This window comes from Papaver somniferum, chromosome 4 (assembly GCF_003573695.1).
Source record: "Papaver somniferum cultivar HN1 chromosome 4, ASM357369v1, whole genome shotgun sequence".
Classification (NCBI taxonomy): Eukaryota; Viridiplantae; Streptophyta; class Magnoliopsida; order Ranunculales; family Papaveraceae; genus Papaver; species Papaver somniferum.
Genome location: NC_039361.1, coordinates 48,027,654 through 48,043,691, shown reverse-complemented (window position 1 = coordinate 48,043,691; position 16,038 = coordinate 48,027,654). Strand labels below are relative to the sequence as shown.

The following is a 16,038-nucleotide window of genomic DNA, read 5'->3' as shown; positions in this document are numbered from 1 at the left end:
AGTAAGATACTACAAGCCTCCAACTAAACTTTTGTAGGCATTAACATCATAAAGAAGAGTACCTTGATGTGCAGAAAGTCTAGGACCCTTGGCAACTAGTATTTTACATGGCTTACACTGCGACATATCAAATTTGTTTAAGAGATCCAAAATATACTTCTTTTTAGTAAGTACCATTTTAGAATTTGTGGGATGAAAACAAGCCTCTATGCCCAAGAAGTAATGCAGAGTACCCAAGTCCTTCATAGGATAAGAAGTCTGAAAAAAGGTGATCAAAGACTCCAGTAAAGATGTGGATGAACCAGTAAGCACAATATCATTTACATATAAGAGTAGAATCATCATATCCTGATTTTGAGTATAAGGAAACATGCAATGATAATATGAAGACCTTTGAAAACCAAATTCTTCCAGCCTAAGAGCTTGTTTGAGTCCATATAGAGATCTTCTTAATCTGCAAATGTGTGTTGGTTTTTCTGGATCTACAAAACCAATTGGTTGCTTCATGTAGACTGCTTCTTTCAAATTTCCGTAAAAAATGCATTTGAAACATCAAGTTGTTTAACATGCCATTTCATAGTCAGTGAAATATACAAAATTCATCTGACTGTAGTCATCTTCACAACAAGACTGAAATTTTTACTGAGGTCGACACCGTCCAACCGATTGTAGCCCTTGGCAACTAATCTAGCCTTAAACTTATCCACTAAACCACCAGAAATTAGTTTGATCCTGTAAACCCACCTACACCCTGATACATTTAGAGAAGGATCATATGGGATCAACTCCCAAGTACCATTAGCAACCAAAGTTGTATTGTAAGTTTTTGGTTTAACAAAAGCAAATATAAGAGGGTACTTGGTAGTAAAATGATAAACGAAGTTAGAAGAAAGTGATTTTGGTTTAGTAATTCCATCTCTTCACCTTGTCATAATAGTAGAAGTAGCAAGAGGAACTAGATCTGAAACTATAACATCTGATGGAGGAACATGTGAGACAAGAGGAGAAGAAACAAAATCATCTAATGCAAGTGAATGTGTAGGTTTGGATAAATTACAGTTGAAACTCTTTTAATTAATAATATAAATAGTATTTTTATCCGGTCCCAAGTCGGGGACAACGTGCCAAATTAATATTTCGCTAAAGTTATAAGATAATACATTTTTTATTACCTATGTAGACTCCATATGAAATATAAATTAATAATGCATATATATTCAATACATTAACGATTTAAGAAGACTTTTTGCCAAATGACTTAATTGTCTTCATTTTTTTTTAAAATCAATATCGCACTGAATTTCATCTCTAATTTTTCTTATCATTGTAAGAATTTTTGGTGTTGTCTTCTCATAGCTCAGCAAGAAATTATTCAATGTGATTGTCGCTTTAATAGTCTTGTTTCGTGAAGGGGGCTCTATTGTAGAAATTTCATCATCTTTTTCCACATCTTTATCAATTCCCATAACGCTCTCGATTATTTCTTCATCAGTCAACAACTGTGTAACTTCAGTTTCTTTTAGATAATTTAGGACATCTTCGACATTCATTGAATTGTGATAGCCCAACTTCTCGATCGAATTTTGCAAGTCTTGAGTGATTTCACTGTCTGTATGTTCATCCAAATTGTCTAAACTTGTGTTATCTGTTGATCGAAGTTTACAATGACGAAAGCCTCAATTTTGTCTAAACTTGTGATATCAAATTTATCTATAAGTTAATAAAATATTAATATATATGTCAATTAATGATTATTAATTTATCGGTTAATTAATATCTCATTTAATTAATAAATTTTGATGGTCCCAACAACATTAATTTATAGAGTTTCTACTGTATAAGTTGAAGATGTGGATAAAGTTGAACACTCTGACTCAGATGTAGGAGGTAAAGCAGTGGACACTACAGTGGCTAGCAAAGAAAGCTCAGCAGATGAGAATGTGGAACAAGATAAAGGTGCAGTCGAAGATATATCAGCAAAAGGAAATACATGTTCATCAAAATTGACATGAACATAAATGTATACCTTATGAGTGGAAAGATCATAAACAGGACTATAACCAAGAAACACACATTTTGCAGATTTAGGACTCAACTTATCAGATCTATACGGCTCAAGATTAGGATAACAACATCAACCAAAAGTTTTGAGAAAATTATAATCAGGAGGAGTATTGAATAACATATCATAGGGAGATTTAAAATACAAACTTTAGTTGGTAACCTATTTGTAATGTAAGTGGTTGTAAGAAAGGAATCATACCAAAAATGCTTTGGTAAAGAAGCTTGTAAAGCCAAAGTGTTACCCATTTCAATGATATGTCTGTGTTTCCTTTCTGCTAGACCATTTTGTTGGTGAAGATGAGGACATGAAATTCTCTAAGTAATACCATATTCATGAAGAAAATCTTGAAATTTATCGTTAACAAATTCAAATGTACCGTCACATTGAAAAAAATTTAATGATTTGTTCAATAGATTTTCAGTCATATATTCGAAATGTTTGAAACATTCAACACTTATCTCTTGTTTTCAAAGGATAAATCCAATGAAATCTAGAAAAGTCATCTATAAAGAGAATATAATACTTGAAACCTAAAGAGGAAAAAACAGGAGCAGGTCCCCATAAGTCACAATGTATTAGTACAAACAGTGACGGAGCCAAACAAAATTCTGAAAAGGGTCATACGAAAATCCCTATCAAATCTTTATGTAATTGAACCCCTAACGAACAAAAATGTTCATAATTCCATCACATTTGCCCCCATAGTAGAGCAAAAATTCTAAAAATCCAACTGATTTTACACCGAGGTTGAGAAACAAGTGAGGGCTTGAGACCCCATTTGTCTCTATGTGCCTCTGTCACTGAGTACAAAGGTTCATTTGTAATTCAGTTTGAATTATAAAATGGAAGCCTATAATGCTTTCCTAGCTAATTGACAAGAAATAAACAACTGAGGAAAAGAAGTGTTGATAGTAATACCATCTGAAGAAGCCACCTTATCAAGTATATTTATAGTCTTCCATGCCACAGATCAGATGTATGTTTTGAAGAAAAATGAGCAACAACATAGATGCCTGTAAAGTAGTTAGTGGATACAGACTGTCTTTCACAAAGCCTTCAGCAAGAACTGCTTTAGTCTCCAAGTCCTTAATTTGATATCCCTAAGGGAAAAAATCAAAAAGAGACAGAGTTTTATTTAGTGAACTTAACAGTAGAAATAAGATTCCCTTTAATGCTTGGAACATAAAGCACATCATGAAGTTGAAACTGAGCCGAATTAGTATCTAAAATTGCATCACCAATATGCTCAATAGATAGAAATTTACCGTCACCTACCATAACTTGATTATTACCTGTATAATATTTGGCATTAGAGAGACAAGATGGAGCGCTTGTCATATGACTTACTGCACCAGAGTCAATAATCCAACAAGAAGCCACATTAGGATCATGAAAAACAGTAGCTGAGTTGAGCTTAATGTTATGAAAATCTTGTTGCAAAGTATCTGACGCAAAAGTAGAAGTAGAAAGAAAATTTTTAATAGAACCAGAACCAGTCTTGGAAGAATCCTTAGTAGATTTCTTAGAAGCGGGAGTATAACACCATCTACAATAGTTAGCGGTATGATCAGGAATCTTACATATTTGACAAACATGTGAACTAGAATTAGATTGCGAAGTTGATTTCTCATCATATCCATGAGATTTCTATTTATTCGTGTAAAATGCAGAATTTCGAGAATCCAAAACAGATTTAGTCTTTATTTCTTCATATTATAAGTACTGCTCATGATGAAGAAGTTTGGAATGCAAATCACTAAAAGTAAATTTAGTCTATTGATAGATGGCAGTGACAACAAATTGACTATATCTAATCCTTGAAGTGTGTACATAACAAGATCTGATTCATCCACAGGTTGATCAATTGCAGCTAAAGAATCAGAAATTGATTTGATCTCATCAATATAATGGAAAATAGAACGATTACCTCGCCGAATTGAATGAAGTTGACTATGAATAAGAGATTTACGAGCAGTGAATTGACGAAAAATTAACTTCTCAAGATGTAACCAAATATCTCTTCGAGAAATACGATTTGAAAGAGTTGCATTAAGACAAGACATCACAAACATGTTATATTTGCACCAAGTATAATATTAAAGATTTAAAGCCTTCTCTCCATCAATTTTGATAAACTGAACTGGTTCCTAAATAGATCCATCAACATAATCATACAGATCAATTTTGATAAAAATAGATTCAAACTGATTTCGCCAAATGAAATAGTTGCATCCATCTACTTCAAGTTTAACATATATGAAATTAGAGAGATTAAGCAATTATATTGATTTGAGACTTAAAAGTCGAGTTTATAGGAATTAGTGTATTGATCGCCATTATGGATATGTTTTAGATCTCCCAAGCTTAACAGAAAAATGAGCAGAAGTGAATCGAAATTTTTTGAATATGAAATGGTGAAAAACGGGATGATACCATGAAGGAAACTTTAAGAATGAGAAACCTAAAAGAAATTTGAATTATTTTATTAAACAATAACAGAAGCAGCTACGATAGACGACTATTTATAGCCTGACACAAAACACGGGAGACTGTTACACAAAACATAGGAGAAACCTATCATACATTCAAAAATGAAAAATAGATTTATACCTCAGTTACATTGTAGTATTCTTACACTCTTAATGCATATTGATAAAACTCTGAAGCCCCTAAACTTTTGTTTCTGACCTCATATCTCGAATTTTTATTTTCTGGAACGACAGATCATACATCCATGGAATATCTTGGATTGATTTATCAATTGTTGTTGTAATATTTGTGGCATCTTCTTCAACTGTAACATTTTTAACTTGCATCTCTTCTTCTAAAGCAAAAGTTTTCGCTTGTGCCTTTAAAAGGGGAATAAACCTGCCACCTTGATTTCTGTTAAAGGTTGCACACACTGATCAACTTTGCTACATCCACTGAAACCCACCACCGGAAATTGCACCGGAAGGGGATCAGATGGTCTCAAATGTGATTTCTCTGTATTGGGATAGGAGTGGGGCATGAGTGGGCCCCATCACCCCCTCACGGTGCACAATCGGTGTGTTTGGTTGGGTGTATATATCATTTTTGTTTAATGATTCCACCGAGAGTCCACACAATACCTTTTGGATAGTCGTACACCATGACAAGTTTGACAACCACTGAGATATATGGGAAGCCGGAAGCATAAACTTCTTCTATTCACTTGTGATGCAAGCTGGATTGTAAATGATGTGCAGTACATCTTATGGTCCACAGCTTTCCTAAATACGGCGATAACAATTAAGTTAAATATGCTACTTGTGCTTCAAAGCCCTTACACCAAAAATGCTAGAAAAGACCCCAAAATATTGACACCAAAATTTAACCCCCTATGTGTCAAGTTTCTATTGGCACACTTTTAAAGCGGACCCCTGTTTATCCATGGAGGGGTAAGGTGTAGAAGAAATCTAAGGTGGATATGGATGACACATAGGGATGTAAAAGATTAGGGTACAAAGCCGGGTCTCCCTGGCATCTTCCACACCCACTCCCTGACCAGGTCCAGACTCCAGAGTCATGTAGATAAGGACATGCCACAAAGTAAAAAGGTTAAACGTCTTGACTGATTTGTAAAAACTCGATTTAGAAAAACAAACCACCTCATGGTTCGGCAGTACATTAGTCAAAACACACGGTAATATCAGCTTTTTAGTTTTCACCTACTTGTCATTTTAAAATCACAAGTTTAGTCAAACACTCTAAACCTTATTAGTATTATATACTAAGGTTTTTTTGTTTGTTTTGTTTTGATAAGGGCAATACACATTCCCAATTGTATACGCATTTGATCTAGAGATGGTGATTACCAGTGAACGCGTTTAATTGCAGTGTTGCTTAGCTTAGACTCTTTCTTGCATTGGCAGAACTATCTTGACCTTAAAAGAGCCACTGTGCTTCCCATTTAGCTTCACTTTTTTCTTGTTTGACTGAGATTAATTATTTCCAATCTATAAGTTAAAAGAAAATATCCGTGACGGCGGAAGAGATTCGTCCGGCCGCCACCACAGACAAACAGAGAAATATATACATTTGCACATGCTATTACACCCAGCCTTTCTCCATCAATAAATTTTTTATTTGACGCAAATAAAACTCCCAAAATCATGACGTTAAGCAGAGTTAGATAAGAGCAAGCCAAGCGATGGCAGCTTCGTACTTAATTTTTTTAGTGTTTTACCAAACATGCGTTGACACTCAACAATATCAGTTCACACCTGTTTCTTTTGTGAAATTCATAGTGGAAGTAGAACCAGTAAAATGTAGTCAAAATGGAGAAGAGAAGGACCATTTTATGCCTTTTAAACACTCCATCCTCATCAAGTAGGGTAGTAGTACCATAAAGGGGGTGACTTAAGACTTTTACTTGTTCTTTATCAGTTATTCAAATTGACTCTTGTCACCTAATTATCTAAATATAATTGGCTATTCTTTGTTTTCTTTCATTTCTCTTCTTCTGTTCACCTGACAGAAAAAGAAAAACTCACATCATAGTATTCACAGATTTCTTCTTTCCTTTGTTTTTGGAGATGGGAGGTTTCTGGTCTAATCTAGCATCATTAGTTAAGCGACGGTCCTGCGGCAAAATCAAGAAAAAAATGGGTCCAGCAAGAGATGGACATCCAGAAGAAGAAGAAGGAAGTGATTCATGGGGTTTGTTTTTCAAGCTTCAAACTCTAGAAATTGCCACAAATTTTTTCTCGGACTCTAATAAACTCGGGCATGGAGGTTTCGGACCCGTTTATCTGGTATGTACAAAACGATTCTGACTTGCCAATTGGAAGCATCAGATTGTCCAATGATTTTTTTCGTTGTGTTTGAATTGAGATTTCAGGGGTTGCTGCCAAATGGTGAGCAAATTGCAGTAAAGAAGCTGAGTTTGAATTCATGACAAGGAACAAAAGAATTCACAAATGAAGTGAAATTGCTGCTGAAAATCCAACATAGAAACTTGGTTAGACTTTTAGGCTGCTGCATAGAAGGTCCAGAGAAGATGTTGGTCTATGAGTATCTGTCAAACAAGAGCCTTGACTACTTTCTCTTTGGTTCGGTATCCCTACCCTATCCCCCCTTCTCTTGTTTCCTTGTTTTCATTTTGGATACCAATTTCAATGACTTCATTCGTGTTGACTCGCTTTGATTGTGCAATAGATGAGGAGAAGCGAGCAACACTAGATTGGAAAAAACGATTCGAGATTATCAACGGAATTGGAAGGGGTCTTCTGTACCTGCATGAAGAGTCACCTGAAAGAATAATACATATAGACATTAAAGCTGGCAACATACTTCTAGATGAACAGTTAAAACCAAAGATTTCAGACTTTGGCTTGGCAAGACTCTTTCCTTGGGATGATACTCATGTTAGTACATTTAGGATTTCTGGCACTCAGTGAGTAAAAATATGTACCTTTTTGTTTGAATCAATATACGATACCAAACAACCACAGAACTTACATTGCGTTTGGTTTTCAACAGTGGCTATATGGCTCCTGAGTACGCGTTGCACGGGTACCTGTCTGCCAAAACTGATGTTTTCAGTTTCGGGATACTGGTGCTAGAAATTGTAAGTGGGAGAAAGAATCACGACGACAGTTTAGAAGAAGAAAAGTCGGATCTCCTGAGCTATGTAAGAAATTGATTCCGTATAACAATGATTTAATTGATGTAATCAGTTTCCTCTTTCTCAAACTCAAGTTTGTTCACATACAGACCTGGAATATCTGGCAAGAACAGAAGGCACCGGAGTTGGTCGATCCAAGTATCGAGACAAGGTTTAATAATGAAGAAGTAGTAAAGTGTATTCAACTAGGGCTGCTATGTTGCCAAGCAAGTATTGCAGATAGACCAGAAATGAATGCAGTTCATCTCATGCTAGAGAGCGAATCTTTCACAATACCTAAACCTGGAAAACCAGGATATCAAGGACGTGTTGGTCGCTGGGCAACATATTCTTCCACTACTGCCACAAGCAATACCAAATCCAGTGAACATTCTATTGCCAGTACTACTGCCACAAGTAATACCAAATCCAGTGAACATTCTATTGACAGTACTACTGCTATGACTAATGCTACTTATTCTTTAACCAGCAGTGTAGATGATTATCTGAGATAATTAGTCTCCAGTTTTATGTTCTATTTTCCACGTATTCTATGTCTTATAACTCCGATAGAGAGCATATTATGTAAATTTATTAATCTAAAGATTCAATTGATTCATTTTAGAAACCAGAAACTTCATTATCAATTTGCTATTTCTTAATTTTACCAAAGATTTCACATTCAAGAATCAATATTCACCATAGTGAAAAGTATGGTACAAGAGGTAATGAATGGTAGGAATCTATCTATGTGGCTCCCGGTCCACATACAACAAACTGGGATGACCACAACCACTTCATTCACTGAACAAGAATTCTTTTGAGGTCACAAAGGATTACCCGAAAGAATGGTTCGCAAACACTCTTCGTTGACGGCCATAGCCAACCAATAACTAAAAAGATGAGAACCAGGATCAGCGAATTCCACTCTACCTAATTATATGTCCAAATCGTCATCTGGGTCCTCGTCAGAATCTGGCGTCTCTTCATCATCAGAGTCTCGCAAGTAATGAATTTCACCCTTTCCAACAATATTGGCCTCTGAATGCTGCTTCTCAGAGATTGAAGCGGATGTAGTACTTAAATCAGTTGCGTAATTAGAAAGTGATCTTCTTCCATCATAAATTTCAGCAGTTTTACCCATTTCTGAGATAAGACAAATTATTAGAATTGGAGATGATTCTGTTTAAATTTTAGATAACATTCCAAGAAGTAAGAAAGTGAAAGCTTCAAACTTTTAACCTAATTGCTAATGTTGTAACATCATGAGCTGCTCTCATAATAATGTACATAGGTGATGGAGAAGCAGAAGCCTCTTTCAAAAGTCACACAATTGCAAAAAATCATAAATTAGTCAAGAGTAAGTGCAAAAGTTTCACAATTGCCATTACAAACAAGGCACAAGTCATGGTCTGGGGACCTAGATCATTGAAGACTAAGTTGATTCAGGGTTTCTATCTTTATGTATGACCTTACTCACAGTCATGGGACATGAGTGATGACTAATTAGTAGTTCCTGTGAAGCCGTATAGGAACTATCAAGTACTTTGAGCTACAGATTCTGGAAAAGAGTCGTACCTTGATGTTCAAAAGGAAGTACAACATTTTCTCTGTCAGACCGTTCTTTCTCTGATAGCTGGAGATTAAACTGAACCTGTTGAAAGACAACATATAACATTGCAAATTATGTCACCATGTCTAAATGGATACGTGAGGAGGGCTCTAAGTTCAGTCAAGTAAAACTTAAAGAGGACTACCTTTGGCAAAAGGCTTTGACTGACAATATCATTTGTTAAGGAATTAACAAAAAAATTGATGCCTGCTTGTGCAACATGAAACTCTTCGCTCTACATGAAAATTAGGTTAAAAATTAGATTGCTTGCTGCTAAAATCCAATACGATGTGAGCAGATTCAAGAGAGTATTACCAGCACTTTGACTCTTCCATTTCGACGCTTTAATCGAAGATGAAACTTTCCTTTTCTGGAGTACTGTTTCAGAGAAAAAATACTCTCTGAATCGCTTTGTTGCTCCTTTGCAGCTACAGTCATCGGCTCCAAGCTGGCAACCATAGATGACATATATTCTAGAACTGCAATGGTCCTGGCTTCATGTAGGTCTGAGTGGATCAACCAAAAGACAGAAGAAACATAATCTGCCACCAAAAGAAACATTTAGAATGAATGCCGATCGTTTACAGGATTTAGATAGAAAATAATAAACAAGGTATTCTAAGACCATATGAAAACCCATATATTTTACATCGAGACTACGATACATCTGAATGGAGAGAGCATCCGAAAACATGGTGCGTGCAAGGTCCACAAGGAGGTTCTTGACTATTTTATATAATTGTGCGCTAAAAATTTTCATTGTAAATATGAATGCCACTGTCCATCTAAATGTAAGCCAATTTCACTTCTAAAAAACAAAGGCGCCAAGGAAACCAGCACTGTCAGGAACTAATGATAAGTAACAACTGAATAGTTTGACAAACAAGGAAGACACAGTTAAGGAAAATGAACGAAGATATGCTTACCATGGCTGCGGAGGTTGCTTATAATCCCCGAAACACAAGATAATGCTGCGTGTCTTAACATTACAGTTACCTGAACAAAGAATGTGAAAAAACAAACTTAATACAAAGAGCAAAGAGCATAAAATTTTCTTTTTATGAACCAAAGAGGATAAATCATAAGGAAATCTTAAGTCGGAAACTCAGATAGATGAGTTCAACCAAATAGCATATTCGATCTTGTAAAAAAAAAAATTCAAAAGACACCGCATGGAGATTTCAACATACAGTATACTCTAACAATCTTTCAAATGCTCCTATCATCAAAGTTTACAACAACTAGGCAACAACTAAAGAGACATACCGAGTCAATGGCAACAGAAAAGCGAGCTTTGCTTGGTCCTACAATTTCTGCGAACAACAGTAACCACACAAGAAGCCCACGGTATCTCTATAAGATGCTCCAATATTTTGATTTTGATTACAAGAACATTATCAATATCATATAGCAAAATCACAATTACTAACCTTTTCCAAGTTGAACAACTGAAGAAAACAACCCATCTAGATCCCTCACGTTTTCACAAAGAGTCCCCGTCGAAGAGCTAACACTAACCCCGTCTTTCCAACCAAGTGGATCAGAATAACAATCCAGTATCCTAAGCCTTAAAACAAGTAACAAAATTCAATTTTCATCAGATACTATTCACACAAAAAGGAACACACAACTCCAAAGTTCGAATCACACCCACCATTTAGAAGAAGAGGAAGCATCAATTCCTCTAATATTCAGCAAATCAAAGTAGAAAGATGGACTCTTAGTGAATGCAATCAGCACAATACCTCTATTCAACATCCCCCAAAAACAAAAACAAAACACAGATATATTAACTAATTGAAAAAATTAAATAAAGATTAAACCATTAACTTGATTTAGAGTTAGGGTTTAGTTATTGAAAGTGGAGCTCACTGAGATTGAGATTTTGCAGCACAGATATTAGAGGAGAGAGAGCAGAGAAAATGAGTGAAAGCATCAAAACCGAAAGGACTAGGAATTGAATCCTTTATTGTTAATGCTGGTGCGTGTTCTCCTGCTAAAGATCCATCTCGTAAAGCTCTGCAAATTGTTTCCGCCATTTTTCTTCTTCTTCTAGGAACGTATAAATTCGAACTTGGCTTAAGAGAAACCCTAGTTTTCCCGGGTTCTATTTCTGATTGTATTTTGGTCAAGAATTACCGCGGGAGGCTGATTCTTACCAGCGCTTTAGAGAAGGATACCAGCGTAGCGTACTATGTGTTTGACTTGGGGTGCTAAAAGTGAATTCGAGGGTGTAGTGTCGAGAATTATGTAGTCTCAAGTTGTAGCACAAGGTAATGCTTAGACTAGGCATTATGTGCAGTGAGTTGAATTTATACCGGTTTGGCACCAAAAAGAGAAGTAGTTTCAAGGAATCAGAAACAAAGTTTTTACTTCAAAAGAGCCGTACTTTTCAGCCGGACTACTGGCCGTGTTTTGCAAGCTGGCCGGATCCAATAACCGGCTATTAAACTGGTACCCATTAGCTGCCATGGTACCTTTTTGGTCAATATGCGTATTTAGTTGTATGTGCATTTAGTTGAAGTAGTTGGTATTTTATTGCATGCTTGGCACCAGAAGCAGAATTAGTTTCCAGAAGTCAGGAAACAATATTTTTCACTTCTAAAAAGCCGTACGGTTAAACTTTTAAAAGCCTTTATGAACAAGACAAGTTTTTGCATTATAAGAATGAGATTCAATCATTCTAGTTTCTTTATTCTCTCCAAGTGCTTGGGAGTTGGGATAGTTTTAAGAGACAAACATAAGATATTATTCTTCCACATTGCACTGCTTTCTTTCATTTGATGTTGCATTTCTAACTCTATAGCACCATAGTCCGCTAGTACTAGTATGGATTACATCTACATGATATACATTGAAATTTACATACAATGTTCTTCTTGTTGCTGGCACAAAAGGGAGAAGGGGAAAGAGAGGAAGACGAGATCCAACAAGCAAGAAACACTAAGAGTACTTCTACCACAATAACAACAACTACTAGTATTGTATCCCCATCGTCATAGTTCTGACAAGAACCTGCTGTTCACTCCGGCCCGGAAAAGTTGCAAGCCTCCTGTTCCTTCCATGTTGGTTGTTGTAATAATTATCCCAGTGTGAGCTGCCACAAAAAAGACATCCCCCCTCATGACCTCCTTTTCCTCTCTGTGATCAGCTGAAACCACCTGAATCTTTGCAGCTCCTCTTGTTACTACAAAGAGAGAGGGCCCCAGGAAGGCAGGAAATTCTGTGAATTCTCCCTCAGGAAGGTTACACCGATCCACCTCAAATTCATCAAAGGGTGGCATGTACCGCGTTATGTATTGATTCACCGCAACTCCTTGAAGAATGTCTGGATAGCCCTGCCCAATTGAATACACAGTTCATTCACTTACAGTTTGAAAATACATAAAGATGCATACCAGGTGCAGGAAGGTGTCTTTGACTCTTGTAAGGCCTGGGTAACAGTATCGATGTTACATAACACACCCAGAGACAACCCTAAGCTAAGCGCAATGCCGAACAGTGACGTATATCTTATTGTCTTTCCATTTCCCACCTCACTAACGTTAGGTAAAAAACCATAAACTTCAGAAATTGATGATGCTCATTTTCGGCGGAGGTCAACAAAACATAAAGAAGCTATCAAGCCAATAGTTCATATAAGATTGTTACCTGTTTATAAGTGAGCATTGAACAAAGAGTTGGGACATCTCGTAGCTTAGATGTCAAACCAGCACGAACAACATTATCTGAGGTGGCCATGCACTCAACACATTCACCATGGATATATGCGTGAGGTTCATTTGCCCCCAGGTACAAGGCCTCACCGGGATTGAGCTTCACGTAGTTTAGGAAGAAAGCTGATAGAACGCCAATGTCACCTGGATATTCTGTTTCTAACCGTAACACCAGTTGTTCCTTGTCTGACAACTGCCTCTCCTAGTTCAATGAACGAAAACTCTACAGTTAAAACCAAATTTCCACAAGAATATGTAAATCAACTCGTAAAGAATTAACAAGACAGTTCCAAGACAATTTCACCTGCATCTCCAGTATAATATCAACTGGAAAAATTAGTTCAGTTACAAGTAGATAGTACCACAATGGGAATTTTGTAGAATTGAGGCAGATTATGCTGAACAAATTCATAGAATTTGGATGCTATCATCCTACTGTCGGGGTTTACTGTGCTGTGCACTAACATTTCATCCTAGTGATCTGGGTCAATTGCCCAACAAACATAACTCACTTGGAGGTGAGAAAAGACATGTGGCCAAGAATGTAGAAGGTATTACCTTTTGCGCCTCAATCAGACGGCTTTTCAGCTTGGACACCATCTTGGAAACAGACTCTTTACATGCTGACATGAGGTGGGTGAAAATAGTCTGCATTACAAATTTTACTTTCTCCTCTCCATCTTGCTCGCTAACATGTAAGAGTTGATCTTCTTCCACATTACCAACCAGCTCCACAATCTCAGGAACACTTTGAATCACGCCTTTTATCTCCTGCACAAATGTAGTGATTCCTACATATAAATCAAGCCGAGTTTGAGCAGTATGAAAACCATATGCATACCTAGGACATAACTAGTGTAGTTCACTAACCATCTCACATCTGATTCGAGACAAGATATACTACTTCATACACCGTTTTTTTGTAATTTTCTTAATCGTATATTCTCTATTGAAAGAGAGCTCCTAATGTTTCAGACAGGTGATCCTAGATTATATAGTAATAGCGAATTCAATCAATACTTATCCACTAAAGGTTTCCAGAACAATGACAGTTTCTGTAAGCTGGGAGGAAAAGTCAACAAACTCTAGGATTATATTCATCAGACATGTTCACTTCAAGAACGCTTTTTTCAGGACTACCAAACATGAAAATTAAGATGAGCTAGTATCAAATCGAGCAAGAAGGAGATAATTATATAGCTTACATATGTATTCTCATCCAGGTAACATGGAAACTAAATACTGGTTTGCAACTACGATTCATGTCATTCCCGAATACACTAATACATTGTTACTCAGACGCACATAAGAAAAACACTGTGTGAGACATTCCTAAACATTAGACTGCATTAGTAACTAGTAAATGATCAGGTCTAAAGTGTTGGCAGTTATTTGTTCTATAAACTGAATATTCTCCATCCCTGAATGTACTAAACCTTCCATAGCATACACTACACAGACATGTTAAAATATCAACTAAAACAATATCATAAGAACACATAAGGGACACACTCTGAACCACATGCTAGACAAATCAATTACCTCCAAACTAACGAAACCACACAACGCTTCGAACTCAGTAAGTGCCAATGCCATTTCAGGTTTGTGGTTATCATCTTTGTATAGATTAGGCAGTGATTTATGCAATTTCACTGCAGATTCCTTGTCTGGATGAGCTTGTATAGATAAAGCTTTTGCAACTGAAAGCACCTGAAACAAAATACATTACTCAAAAGACTCAATTCCCAAAACTCTTACTAAATAAATTGAACACAAAACTGATGAAGTTAAACTTAGATGAGCAAAGCAATACCTTAAACAAGAAAGGAAGATCAGTACCCCATTTCTCCAGCACCTTATCTCCTAAAACACTAGGGTTTTCAGTAATCCACGATTTCAAAGTCAGATTATCAGAATCTACTATGAAAGAAGGACCAGAATCATGAGTACCCATCCATAACTCAGCATAATTTTTATCAACCTCAATTTCCACCTTAGAATTCAACGAAGAAAGTTTAGCAACTTCAGAATTCTCACCAATTCCTCCCCAATCGTAATTCTGTACTGTACATATCAACATCTGTAATAATCTAGACTGAGGAATTTCAATTTCCTTCTCCACAGCAGTCATCACCTCCATAGCAACAAAAAGAAAAAGAAAGAACCCTAGATTGAGAATTTCGGTGGAAATTGAGATGGTAATTGAGTTTGTTTGGCTACGAAAGCTCCAGCAATTTTATAATGAAGCTTTCGTAGGAGACGAACAAAGAAAACGTGAAGCAGATAGAGAGTATAAAATTCGTGAATGGTTCACATGGAAATCAACTTTTAAAATATTATGGGTTTTCTGAAAATTTCTGAAAGGGTTAGATGGAGAACAAGTTGAGTAGAGTAATGAAGAAGATGATGATGAATGATAAGACAAAGGATTGCAGAATCTGATGCTGATACTCCATGGTGGGGTTTTTTGTTTCGAATTGAAATGGAAAGTACAACGAGGAATTAGCTGGTTTTTGGATTTTTTTTGGAAGTCTTCGTAAAAAACGGGGGATTTTAATTGTTTTTATTGTCGGTGGCGGGGAAATGCCGAAGTCGGAATATGACGGTTTCGTTGGACATGCGACACGCTAGAGTATTTTTGACAGCTGTGTAGTCAATGCCAGTCAAAAAGTCTTTTTCCCTACTTTTTTCAATATAGTACAATGTTCATGTGGTGGTTGATGGTCTTTAAGAATTGGATTGGTGCTCGTTTTGTTTGTATGATGATAATTTTGTTATTTTTAATGTACGATTTAGATCTTAGATACAGATCTGAATAATTGTCTTGTAAAAAAGCATATTCAGTTGCAATGTGTTTAAGGACAGGTTTTTTAAATATTGATCGAGTCCCAATTATGAGGAAGAGTAGGTGAATGTTTTCTTTATTCTGTGTACAATGAGTTCAAAAAGGGAAATGAGCAACTTTAATCCACAGGAGCGTCGAGAATTTGAGATTGATAGCTAGCTATAACTATAAGGA

The 16,038-nt window shown here is 36.3% G+C and overlaps 2 protein-coding genes and 1 pseudogene across 2 annotated transcripts; 1 reads left to right on the top strand and 2 right to left on the bottom strand.

Moving 5' to 3' along the window:
• Positions 1-6,518: 6,518 nt before the first annotated feature.
• On the top strand, positions 6,519-8,358 carry LOC113275386 (annotated as a pseudogene).
• Positions 8,339-11,560, bottom strand: LOC113275387 (elongator complex protein 5-like). The gene is made up of 9 exons (XM_026524870.1): positions 11,176-11,560; positions 10,958-11,050; positions 10,734-10,870; positions 10,570-10,616; positions 10,230-10,299; positions 9,619-9,845; positions 9,449-9,538; positions 9,270-9,345; positions 8,339-8,837 (listed from the first exon to the last, which is right to left on the bottom strand). The coding sequence occupies exons 1-9, from the start codon at positions 11,340-11,342 to the stop codon at positions 8,629-8,631; spliced, it is 1,116 nt and encodes a 371-aa protein (XP_026380655.1). The 5' UTR covers positions 11,343-11,560; the 3' UTR covers positions 8,339-8,628.
• A 489-nt stretch (positions 11,561-12,049) lies between these two features.
• Positions 12,050-15,544, bottom strand: LOC113275385 (mannose-6-phosphate isomerase 1-like). Its single transcript, XM_026524869.1, has 5 exons — positions 14,833-15,544; positions 14,562-14,729; positions 13,578-13,790; positions 12,955-13,221; positions 12,050-12,641 (listed from the first exon to the last, which is right to left on the bottom strand). The coding sequence occupies exons 1-5, from the start codon at positions 15,157-15,159 to the stop codon at positions 12,300-12,302; spliced, it is 1,317 nt and encodes a 438-aa protein (XP_026380654.1). The 5' UTR covers positions 15,160-15,544; the 3' UTR covers positions 12,050-12,299.
• Positions 15,545-16,038: the final 494 nt, after the last annotated feature.

Excerpts from the sequence above, each read along its gene's own strand:
- LOC113275385 (XM_026524869.1), bottom strand. The coding sequence starts at position 15,159 with ATGGAGGTGATGACTGCTGTGGAGAAGGAAATTGAAATTCCTCAGTCT. Across the intron at positions 13,222-13,577 it reads GTCTGATTGAGGCGCAAAAG|GAGAGGCAGTTGTCAGACAA; the intron begins GTAATACCTTCT and ends TCATTGAACTAG. Across the intron at positions 12,642-12,954 it reads CAATGCTCACTTATAAACAG|GGCTATCCAGACATTCTTCA; the intron begins GTAACAATCTTA and ends TCAATTGGGCAG.
- LOC113275387 (XM_026524870.1), bottom strand. The coding sequence starts at position 11,342 with ATGGCGGAAACAATTTGCAGAGCTTTACGAGATGGATCTTTAGCAGGA. Across the intron at positions 10,300-10,569 it reads TTTCTGTTGCCATTGACTCG|GTAACTGTAATGTTAAGACA; the intron begins GTATGTCTCTTT and ends TTCTTTGTTCAG. Across the intron at positions 8,838-9,269 it reads ACTTCCTTTTGAACATCAAG|AAATGGGTAAAACTGCTGAA; the intron begins GTACGACTCTTT and ends GTCTTATCTCAG.